We start from the raw sequence: 12854 nt of genomic DNA on the forward strand, positions 1-12854 counted from the left end.
ACACGAAGCTGATTTTTTACAGCGTCCACATTAGCATCCTCCTCCATTAAGTGCTCAATCTGCGTCATCAAACGAGTCAATTGAGCCAGTGCGCTCCTGCGTGCCTGCATCTTTCTCGCCTTGTGCTCTTCTACAGCCTTCTCGGTCATTTTTACTGTCCTTTTTCCACTGTCTTGTGCATCCATAACAAGCCAATATTTCCACAACGAGTCAATAAAAAATGCCGATGTGCAGCAGCGTCGCACCCAGACGAGCTTCTCTCTCTCTCTCTTTCAAGCAGCGTGCACTCACGTACCTGCTCGCGTCCTCTTGCAGGCTTGTTCCTCTGTTCTTTTCCAGTCAGGTGGTCCCACGTTCCTCTTAATCCACAAAGAGCTAGTTTTTTGACTAAAATGTAGATTCCTAATTAAGCCTTTAGCTTGACGCTCCTCTACTTTCTCCTGCTCCGCTTGCTGCGGCGACAATAAACAAAACTCCAGACGCTCCTCTTCGTTTTGTATCGTTTACTTAATAATTCAAAACGTAAAACAATAACGATGTGGGAACAAATGAATGGCAAAATAAAGAGAGTTTGTTACAGTAGGTGTTAGAAAAAGCAAGACTAAGAAAAAGTAAGAGTGAGGTCAAAAAACTGTGTGGCTCAATTCCCCCGCACCTGACTGCCATTACCCATAATGCACTGTGTCCAAAAACCCACCTACCACACAGATCCTTCCGCCATATATGCAATTTACACAGTTACGTCATCAAACTGTTTAGACAAATGTAATAATTATTCTAAGCATGCAAATATATACATTTTCGTATTATGCAAATAAATAGTCCCATTTTGGCTGAATAAACATAAAGCACCTTCCATAAAAATGTAAATTAACTTAAACAGCATTTAGGCTCCTACAATCAGAATGCCCACAATACTGGGAGGTAGAGATTTAAATACTGTGTATTCATTCAGCACGCACAATGTGATTTATCAAGGCAAATCTGTGGGTGCTATATTGCATCTCTGGGACAGCAAACAGCTCCACGGGGCCTTGGTGTGGCGGTGTACTTTTGCGCACAGACAGGCCACACATGAGTCGACCCAGGCCTGTACGTCCTTCTTCATCCCCCGCCAGACACTCTTCTGAGCCACAGGCATCGCAGAGGCCTTACTGGGAGAGACCGTGGACCGTCTCAAAAACAGCCCGCTGCCAGCCAACTGGCACTAGGGGCAGGGGCGCCGAAAAGGGGGGGTAAAGGAGACGGATTCTAGGGGCCCATGATGGAGGGGGGCCCAGAGAGGCCCCTAATGATGAAGAAATTATAATACAGAAAAAATAATGACACTGTGTTGGGGGCCCTGTAAAGATTCTTTTCATGGGGCCCAAAATCCCTAGCGGCGCCCCTGACTAGGGGCCTCGGCTGGCTAGTTGAGAGATTGCACCACAGCCTGACCCCTGAGTCGCCAACCGCGACCTCCTCCAGGCGGAGTCCAGTGTCCGAACCCTTAAGTATCAGAATCCCGTCGTCAGAGGCCTGGTGCGCACCCATACGCGAGTAGTCAAGACCCAGCTGCACCGTGCAGACATTTGATCTGGGCCAACACAGATAAACAGACAACATTCACACTCACATTCACACAGCACTTTTCGTGCCGTTTTCGCCAGTTCCAGGTCATAAATGGCTGTCACAGTGTCCCAACTGGTCAAATTATTTCCTTAGCCATTTACTTTTCGGTGAGAGACATGATTTATGATCTCACAGAGAGCAAGGAAGCGAGGAAGCAGCAGACCACTCGATGATGTAAACATAGGAACACACGGAATGGTCGCCGCTATAAATGGTTCGTCTGGGTTAGCGCTTATAATAACAATATCACTAATACTTGGTTAATATTCAAGTCACGAAATGTAAATTGAGTATTGTTGGCGCTCTTTGAATGGTTATTTATCGGATTTTATGGGCGGAATAGTGGAGCTCCCATTGGCTCTGCTGTAAGCGGACTTTTATTTACGCTTATTTAATATTTAGAATGCATTAAAAAAAATCCATCCAGTGTCATGTCTTTCATAATAATTGTGAACGATAGGCAAAATTAAAAAAAAGTGCACTTCCCCTTTAAAGGCAAGTGATGTCTCTGAACAGTGGTCTGATACGAGTGTCTCACGGAGGAGTGACGCATATATACAAACCTCGTTTCCATATGAGTTGGGAAATTGTGTTGGATGTCAATATAAACGGAATACAATGATTTGCAAATCATTTTCAACCCATATTCAGTTGAATATGCTACAAAGACAACATATTTGATGTTCAAACTGATAAACATTTTTTTTTTTTGCAAATAATCATTAACTTTAGAATTTGATGCCAGCAACACGTGACAAAGAAGTTGTGAAAGGTGGCAATAAATACTGATAAAGTTGAGGAATGCTCATCAAACACTTATTTGGAACATCCCACAGGTGAACAGGTAAATTGGGAACAGGTGGGTGCCATGATTGGGTATAAAAGTAGATTCCATGAAAATGCTCAGTCATTCACAAACAAGGATGGGGCGAGGGTCACCACTTTGTCAACAAATGCGTGAGCAAATTGTTGAACAGTTTAAGAAAAACCTTTCTCAACCAGCTATTGCAAGGAATTTAGGGATTTCACCATCTACGGTCCGTAATATCATCAAAGGGTTCAGAAAATCTGTAGAAATCACTGCACGTAAGCAGCTAAGCCCGTGACCTTCGATCCCTCAGGCTGTACTGCATCAACAAGCGACATCATTGTGTAAAGGATATCACCACATGGGCTCAGGAACACTTCAGAAACCCACTGTCAGTAACTACAGTTAGTCGCTACATCTGTAAGTGCAAGTTAAAACTCTTCTATGCAAGGCGAAAACCATTTATCAACCACACCCAGAAACGCCGTCGGCTTCCCTGGGCCTGAGCTCATCTAAGATGGACTGATACAAAGTGGAAATGTGTTCTGTGGTCTGACGAGTCCACATTTCAAATTGTTTTTGGAAACTGTGGACGTCGTGTCCTCCGGACCAAAGAGGAAAAGAACCATCCGGATTGTTATAGGTACAAAGTTGAAAAGCCAGCATCTGTGACGGTATGGGGGTGTATTAGTGCCCAAGACATGGGTAACTTACACATCTGTGAAGGCACCATTAATGCTGAAAGGTACATACAGGTTTTGGAGCAACATATGTTGCCATCCAAGCAACGTTACCATGGACGCCCCTGCTTATTTCAGCAAGACAATGCCAAGCGACGTGTTGTATCAACGTGGCTTCATAGTAAAAGAGTGCGGGTACTAGACTGGCCTGCCTGTAGTCCAGACCTGTCTCCCATTGAAAATGTGTGGCGCATTATGAAGCCTAAAATACCACAACGGAGACCCCCGGACTGTTGAACAACTTAAGCTATACATCAAGCAAGAATGGGAAAGAATTCCACCTGAGAAGCTTAAAAAATGTGTCTCCTCAGTTCCCAAACGTTTAGTGAGTGTTGTTAAAAGGAAAGGCCATGTAACACAGTGGTAAACATGCCCTTTCCCAACTACTTTGGCACGTGTTGCAGCCATGAAATTCTAAGTTAATTATTATTTGCAAAAAAAAAATAAAGTTTATGAGTTTGAACATCAAATATCTTATCTTTGTAGTGCATTCAATTGAATATGGGTTGAAAATGATTTGCAAATCATTGTATTCCGTTTATATTTACATCTAACACAATTTCCCAACTCATATGGAAACAGGGTTTGTATGTATACAAATTTTAACTTTATTAGGAAAAAATATAGGGACAACTCTAACTACAACCCCTGGAAAAAATTATGGAATCTACAGGCTTGGATGTTCGTATAGTTGCTTAAATTTGTACAAAAAAGCAGAAAATACACATTACACAAAAGTATATACAAGACATAAAACTGTATATATTTGAAATGGCAACTTTCTGGTTTTAAGAAACACTAAAATACATCAATAATATAAATTGTGTAAGTAACTTTTTCCTTTTTAGATCAAGCAGAGTGAAAAGGTGGATATAATTATGGAATCACTCTATAAATTTGCAAAGCTAACACCTGCATCAGATTACGATTGTTCATTAGTCTGCAGTTAAAAAGGAGTGTTCACACCTTGGAGAGCTGTTGCACCAGGTAGATTGAAAAGAATCATGACTCCAACAGGAGATTATAAAAATTTATTCACGCAATATTGCTAAATAAATGTTGATTGTTCACAGTCAGCTGTGTCTAAAAGTACAAACAACATGGGAAGGTTGTAAAAAGCCAGCATACTAGTGGACCAAGGAAAACATCAAAGCATTCAAGACAGAAAACTTAAAGCAATATGTCTTGAAAACAGAAAATGCACAGCAGAACAAATGAAGAACAAATGGTCATAAACTGGATTTACCAAACTGTACGAAACCGCCTAAAGGAAATACGATTTAAATACAGAAAAGCTAGCACCTAAACCTATAAAACAAAGTTACAATGGGCTAAGGAAAAGCAATTGTGGACTATGGATGACTGGATGAAAGTCATATTCATTGATGAATTAGGAATCTACATTGGGAAATGTGATGATCCTGGAATTTTTGTTTGGTGCCGTTCCGATGAGATTTATGGAGACTACTGCCTGAAGAAATTCTGTGGTGAAAATTGAAGAAAATGGTACACGACAAGACTCCAACCTGCAAATCTGATCAGACAACAGCGCTCAGAGAATTTTGGACCAAGATTGATACAGAGTACTGTTTTTTACTGATTAAGTCCATGCCTTAAAGACTGTTAAGCAAAAGCCGCAGGTGGTGCAACAAAGTACGAGTGATGTGTTGTAGTGTTTTTTTGTTTTTCATTATTCCATAATTTTATTCTCAGAATTTAGTGATTCCATATTTTCACTATGCTTAATCTAAAATATAAACTGTTACTGACTACCACAATGTATTTTATTGATTTATTTTAGTGTTACTTAAAGCCAGAAAGTTGCCATTTGAAATGACTATAGTTTTGTGTCATATCTGTCTAAAATTAAACAACTGAATGAACATCCTACAAGACTGGTGATTCCATCATTTTGCCAGGTGTTGTAGGACATCACAGAAACTTGGAGGCATACACATCACCATCAAGGAGCCTTAAAGAATATGTTGTTGAACAGCAAAGTGATAAGGACTCAGTTGATAATATTGCAATAATTTATTGATTCTTAGCTTGTATTTAATGTACATATTAGCAGAAGTAGTGATTCATCCTATGATAAATATTTATAAAACCTAATGGTCAAACAAATAGCTTGAAGAACTTTCTGTTACTTCTTTGTGTTAAGCTCCTCGCCTCATCCCAGCGCGACCATGGCAACCTGCAGACGGAGCTGAAACGACTGTTGGCAGAGAATGAATCTTCCAAGGAGGAGGTCAAGGAGGTGCTGCAAGCTCTTGAGGAGCTTGCTGTTAACTACGACTTGAAAAGTCAGGAGGTCGAGGACAAAACCAAAGAGTTTGAGGCCCTCAGTGAGGAACTGAATGAAAAATCTGTAAGCAGGTTTAACATTCATCATATATTTTTTTTAATATAATGACACTTATTTCAATTGAATTACTACTGGTTCTTTGTCTTTTCATGTTCTTACCAGAGCTCTTTAGCCACAATTGACTCTGAGCTCCAGAAGTTGAAGGAGATGACCAACCACCAGAAGAAGAGGGTGACAGAGATGATGTCCTCATTACTCAAAGACCTAACAGAGATCGGTCTTGCAGTGGGAAGTAATGACATCAAGGTGAGCAAGAAGCTGGTCACCAAGTGGTACCATTCAGTTTAAAACATTTTGGTTTTGTTTTATATTAGTCAATAGTATAAAAGTACACTATGTAAAAAGGAGAAGACATTAGGAGACAATAAAAAAAACTGAAAAAGAAGCTTGAACAAAAAAGTAATGAAGTAACAATGGGAGGACGAGGAGTAATATATTGCACAAAAATGAATAGTTATCAACAGGAACATAAATACTAGACTTAGACTTAGACTTAGACTTCCTTTTTATTGTCATTCAAATTTGAACTTTGCAGTACAGATAAGAACGAAATTTCGTTGCATTACCTCGTTGTAGTGCAGGATAAAAGAGCAATAAGGTGCAGATATAAATAAATAGATTACTGTACAGATGAATATATTGCACTTTTGCATATGCATCCACGTTTATGGATGTATGTTATATTGTGTTTATATTCCAGCGAGTTAATCCGTTTTTTGGGGGGGGGGATTGAGGGGATTATTTTGATGCGTTCAAGAGTCCTATGGCCTGAGGGAAGAAGCTGGAGTTTCTGTTACGGAGGCTGCGGAACCTTTTTCTAGAGTCCAGCAGTGAAAACAGTCCTTTGTGGGGGTGGGAGGAGTCTCTACAGATTTTCTGAGCCCTGGTCAGACAGCGGCTTTTTGCGATCTCCTGGATAGGAGGAAGAGGAGTTCTGATGATCTTTTCCGCCGTCCTCATCACTCTCTGCAGAGACTTCCAGTCTGAGGCACTGCAGGCTCCAGTCCAGACAAAGATGCAGTTGGTCAGTAGGCTCTCTATAGTGCCTCTGTAGAATGTGGTGAGAATGGGGGGAGGGAGCTGTGCTCTTTTCCTCCGACGCAAAAAGTGCATGCGCTGCTGAGCTCTCAAAATTGTAAACTAAACTTCTTACGAGGACTGTCCTGATACAACTGTTTTTTGATACTATTATTTTGTAGTGTGTAATTTTAGAAAATTAGTCAAACAGATAACAATGGTCGGTGTGAAAATCACTAACCTATTTATAATTGTCCATCTGGAATGGACTTATGCTGTCCTTAAGTTGAAGTGGGATGGCAGATTGGGGTGTGTGTGTGGCGTGTATTTTCCGCATGTATTTTCCATAGATGAGCGTGTGTGTATGTAAGGCTGAAGAGTCGCTTGTCTCTCAACCTTGGTGCTCTTGCAACAACAAAAGTCAACAAGCAACAGGTCTATGTCCATGAAAGACAGGGAAGGAATTTGGACCGTCTTCGCTGTGCAAGGACCTTGTCAAGCCATTCCAGCAGTAAGACGAATTCCAGGACAGAATATTTGTGTTTTAGCGAGTGAAAAAGTATTTAAACATTTCACTCTTATTGTCCATTTCTGGTCCTCAAATTGGTCATGCTGTTCCTTGCAGAACAGACAGCATCTCCAAGATGTTAAACATTTTGCGATTTTCTTAGTTGCCCACAGCCCTGCCCATCCCATCAATCATTTGTGGCACCTTAAAGGTTTCTTGAACGGCTGCTAGCATCTTCCGAATGTGTCGATACACCAGGGCAATGCTTACTCCAATCAGCTATCATGAATCCAAATAGGTAGATGTCTACAATGTCCTGGGATCAAAGAATCGCCAGGCAAACGACGTAGTTCAGATCAGAATATTTGTGTTTTAGCAAATGGTAAATGGGTTATACTTGTATAGCGCTTTTCTACCTTCAAGGTACTCAAAGCGCTTTGACACTATATCCACATTCACCCATTCACACACACATTCATACCCTGATGGCGGGAGCTGCCATGCAAGGCGCTAACCACGACGCATCAGGAGCAAGGGTGAAGTGTCTTGCTCAAGGACACAACGGACGTGACTAGGTTGGCAGAAGCTGGAGATCGAACCAGGAACCCTCAGGTTGCTGGCACGGCCACTCTCCCAACGGTGCCACGTCGTTAGTGAGTGAAACATATTTAAACGTTTCACGCTTATTGTCCATTTCTGGTCCTCAGATTGATCATACTGTGACTTGCAGAACAGACAGCATCTCCAAAATGTTAAACATCTTGTGATGTTGTTCGTTGCCCACAGTCCTGCCCATCCCATCAATCATTTGTGGCAGCTTAAGGGTTTCTTGACCGGCTGCCAACATTTTCCGAATTCGTCGATACACCAGAGCAACGCTTACTCCAATCACCAGATATCCTGTCATCATGATTCCAAATAGGTAGATGTTTACAATGTCCTGGAATGAAAGAATCGGCAAACATTTTGTCAGGACAAACAGGTTTCCCTAAACCCATGTTTCTCATTGAGAAAATCTTGTCAATTGCACTGAGAGACCAGCCGATCATTTCATGTTTCAATTTTGGAGAGCAGTGCAGGGAAGCGTTTCAAAAAGTTCAGACCAAATGATTTGAAGAGTAAGCAGGGATGAAAAGAGGAGAGGAGAGGTGCGATCCCCTTCGTTGAGAGCCACAGAGAATAAATGTTGCAAAAAAAAAAAAGTTTTTATTGTCAAAACAATTAATATTTATTAACACACTCACGTCAATTCCCAGATACTGGGAATTGGTACCGTATCGGTTCAAATGTACAAACCCCGTTTCCATATGAGTTGGGAAATTGTGTTGGATGTAAATATAAACGGAATACAATGATTTACAAATCCTTTTCAACCCATATTCAATTGAATGCACTACAAAGACAAGATATTTGATGATCAAACTCATAAACTTTCTTTTCTTTTGCAAATAATAATTAACTTAGAATTTCATGGCTGCAACATGTGCCAAAGTAGTTGGGAAAGGGCATGTTCACCACTGTGTTACATGGCCTTTCCTTTTAACAACACTCAGTAAACGTTTGGGAACCGAGGAGACACATGTTTTAAGCTTCTCAGGTGGAATTCTTTCCCATTCTTGCTTGATGTACAGCTTAAGTTGTTCAACAGTCCGGGGTCTCCGTTGTGGTATTTTAGGCTTCATAATGCACCACACATTTTCAATGGGAGACAGGTCTGGACTACAGGCAGGCCAGTCTAGTCCAGTCTAGTACCCTCTTTTACTATGAAGCCACGTTGATGTAATACGTGGCTTGGCATTGTCTTGCTGAAATAAGCAGGAGCGTCTATGGTAACGTTGCTTGGATGACAACATATGTTGCTCCAAAACCTGTATGTACCTTTCAGCATGAATGGCGTCTTCACAGATGTGTAAGTTACCCATGTCTTGGGCACTAATACACTCGCATACCATCACAAATGCTGGCTTTTCAACTTTGCGCCTATAACAATCCGGATGGTTCTTTTCCTCTTTGGTCCGGAGGACACGACGTCCACAGTTTCCAAAAACAATTTGAAAGGTGCACTCGTCAGACCACAGAACACTTTTCCACTTTGTATCAGTCCATCTTAGATGAGCTCAGGCCCAGGGAAGCCGACGGCGTTTCTGGGTGTTGTTGATAAACGGTTTTCGCCTTGCATAGGAGAGTTTTAACTTGCACTTACAGATGTAGCGACCAACTGTAATTACTGACAGTGGGTTTCTGAAGTGTTCCTGAGCCCATGTGGTGATATCCTTTACACAGTGATGTCGCTTGTTGATGCAGTACAGCCTGAGGGATCGAAGGTCACGGGCTTAGCTGCTTACGTGCAGTGATTTCTCCAGATTCTCTGAACCCTTTGATGATATTACGGACCGTAGATGGTGAAATCCCTAAATTCCTTGCAATAGCTGATTGAGAAAGGTTTTTCTTAAACTGTTCAACAATTTGCTCACGCATTTGTTGACAAAGTGGTGACCCTCGCCCCATCCTTGTTTGTGAATGACTGAGCATTTCATGGAATCTACTTTTATACCCAATCATGGCACCCACCTGTTCCCAATTTGCCTGTTCACCTGTGGGATGTTCCAAATAAGTGTTTGATGAGCATTCCTCAACTTTATCAGTATTTATTGCCACCTTTCCCAACTTCTTGGTCACGTGTTGCTGGCATCAAATTCTAAAGTTAATGATTATTTGCAACAAAAAAAAAAAAAAGTTTATCAGTTTGAACATCAAATATGTTGTCTTTGTAGCATATTCAACTGAATATGGGTTGAAAATGATTTGCAAATCATTGTATTCCGTTTATATTTACATCTGACACAATTTCCCAACTCATATGGAAACGGGGTTTGTAAATAGTGCCCATCCATAGACACCCCTAATATTACATATTGTTTAATAAGCATCGAGTATTATAAAGCTAAAGTACCACTGATAGTCATGCACACACTAGGTGTGGTGAAATTACCTTCTGCATTTGACCCATCCCCTTGTTCCACCCCCTGGGAGGTGAGGGGAGCAGTGAGCAGCAGCGGTGGCCGCGCTCAGGGATCATTTTGGTGATTTACAATTCCAACCCTTGATGCTGAGTGCCAAGCAAATAGGTAATGGGTCCCATTTTTATAGTCTTTGGTATGACTCGGTCGGGGTTTGAACTCACGACCTACCGATTTCAGGGAGGACACTCTAACCACAAGGCCACTGAACATTATATTAATACATTAATACTATATTATAGTATTAATGTGTATTACAGTCATATAAAAACTCCACTGATTGCTCAATGTAAGGATGCAATTATTTTGTGTGATCCACCAGCAACACGAGAACAGTGGTCTCATTGATGAGGAGTTCACGGCGGCGCGACTCTGCATCAGTAAGATGAAGTCGGAGGTGAAAAGCATAGTGAAACGAAGCAAACACCTGGAAAGCTCCCAGGCTGACAGTACCCAGAAGCTGGAGGACACTGAGAGGGAGTTAACTGCTTGTCGGCTACGTGTCTCTCAGGTGAGCACATTCACCATCTCCATAGCAACATCTGTCGTCAGTGGTTTTAATGTTTTGTGGGTCAAAGAATACTGAAGTCCATTAAAAAACTGTAATGAATGTTGGATAGTTGTGTTAGTTTGTCAATGTTAACAAGTCACCAATAGTACACCACGAACAAACCCTGTTACTATATTCTGTCTTAAAACAAATACTATCACTGAATGTTTTATTGTGCTTTTGCTTTTTTGTGTGCAGCAAGAAGCGAAGATAAAATCCCTAACAGACTGTCTACAGAATGTGGAGCAGAAGAAAAGACAGTTGGAAGAAAATGTGGACTATCTAAATGAAGAAATAGTCAGGATTGGAGCACAAGGTACAGTAAGCTCTGATACAAAATCCAATGATCTATTTGTGGTTGTGTGCAAGTTCAAATTAGAATTTGAAATACAGAAGTATAGATACTTCTGTATTGATACTTATAGATACTTCTGTAGTGGCAAAAATATATATATATATCCTTTATTTTGTGAAGGAAAATTGGAGTATACTTACACTACATCTAAAGTTCTGCACTGAACAGCTGTCAACTTTGGTATACTTGTTACGTTTCGGTCTTGATCTTGATTGGTCTGGACCCCAGAACGCAGAGACCATCGGCAAAGTGAAGGTAAAATGTAGATCATGACAACACTACCTCTCCACAGGCTTGTAGGACCTTATTTAATGGAAACCAAGAGAAAGATTCCAAAATAATTCACAAAGTCAAAACTTCCTCCACGCTCACCCACTTGCAAACACATTCAGCACAAATTAAAAGCACGTCATTTAATTCATGTGATCACTCCTCAAGGCCACATTTCATATTAGAAAAATATATATATACTCAAAATAATACACAAAGTCAAAACCCAAGTACATCCCAGCCTGGAATAAAAATGTCATTTATTTCAAGGGATCTTGTGTGAATTATTGTTATAAAATAACAATTAAAATAAAACTTTAAATAATCAACAACCTCAGGAGAATTGCAGTTGTGTCGTGTGTGTATATAAATACAGCAGTGTACAAGTGATTGTGCGTAAAACTCAGTGTGAGCAGAGGCCAGCAAGAGAGGGAGGGGCACAAGTGACCAGTTTTGATATAATTCAAATGGTTGACTATGATATTAAAATATTTCAAACATGAATACATCATAAGCTATTATATACTGTGATGAAATATATATATATATATATATTTTATATATATATACATATATATATATATATAGCATTTGTGAAAGAATGGGCCACTCTCAGGAGCTCAGTGATTTCCAGCGTGGAACTGTCATAGGATACCACCTGTGCAACAAATGCAGTCGTGAAATTTCCTCGCTCCTAATTATTCCAAAGTCAACTGTCAGCTTTATTATAAGAAAATGGAAGAGTTTGGGAACAACAGCAACTCAGCCACCAAGTGGTAGGCCACGTAAACTGACAGAGAGGGGTCAGCGGATGCTGAAGCGCATAGTGCAAAGAGGTCGCCTACTTTCTGCACAGTCAGTTGCTACAGAGCTCCAAACTTCATGTGACCTTCCAATTAGCCCACGTACGCAGAGAGCTTCATTGAATGGGTTTCGATGGCTGAGCAGCTGCATCTAAGACATACATCACCAAGTCCAATGCAAAGCGTCAGATGCAGTGGTGTATAGCACTGATGGACGAGTCTGGGTTTGGAGGTTGCCAGGAGAACGGTACATTTTGTACTGCATTGTGCCGAGTGTGAAATTTGGTGGAGGAGGAACTATGGTGTGGGGTTGTTTTCCAGGAGTTGGGCTTGGCCCCTTAGTTCCAGTGAAAGAAACTTTGAATGCTCCAGGATACCAAAACATTTTGGACAATTCCATGCTCCCAACAGTTTGGAGCGGGCCCCTTCCTCTTCCAACATGACTGTGCACCAGTACACAAAGCAAAGTCCACAAAGACATGGATGACAGAGTCTGGTGTGGATGAACTTGACTGGCTTGCACAGAGTCCTGACCTGAACCCAATAGAACACCTTTGGGATGAATTGGAACGGAGACTGAGAGCCAGGCCTTCTCGACAAACATCAGTGTGTGACCTCACCAATGCGCTTTTGGAAAAATGGTCGAAAATTCCTATAATCACACTCCGCAACCTTGTGGACAGCCTTCCCAGAAGAGTTGAAGCTGCAATAGCTGCAAAAGGTGGACCGACATCATATTAAACCCGATGGGTTAGGAATGGGATGGCACTTCAAGTTCATATGTGAGTCAAGGCTGGTGGCCAA

At 41.1% G+C, this 12854-nt stretch overlaps 1 protein-coding gene across 1 annotated transcript in view; it reads left to right on the forward strand.

Moving 5' to 3' along the window:
- LOC133609779 (kinesin-1 heavy chain-like) overlaps positions 1 to 12854 on the forward strand; it is a 117405-nt gene that overhangs the window by 77630 nt on the left and 26921 nt on the right. The window contains exons 14-17 of the mRNA XM_061965707.2: positions 5324 to 5530; positions 5630 to 5773; positions 10395 to 10583; positions 10821 to 10938. Of these exons, the coding sequence (XP_061821691.1) occupies positions 5324 to 5530; positions 5630 to 5773; positions 10395 to 10583; positions 10821 to 10938 (658 nt within the window). The remainder of the gene's footprint in view (positions 1 to 5323; positions 5531 to 5629; positions 5774 to 10394; positions 10584 to 10820; positions 10939 to 12854) is intronic.

Source organism: Nerophis lumbriciformis, linkage group LG07 (genome assembly GCF_033978685.3).
Source record: "Nerophis lumbriciformis linkage group LG07, RoL_Nlum_v2.1, whole genome shotgun sequence".
In the NCBI taxonomy this organism is placed as follows: domain Eukaryota; kingdom Metazoa; phylum Chordata; class Actinopteri; order Syngnathiformes; family Syngnathidae; genus Nerophis; species Nerophis lumbriciformis.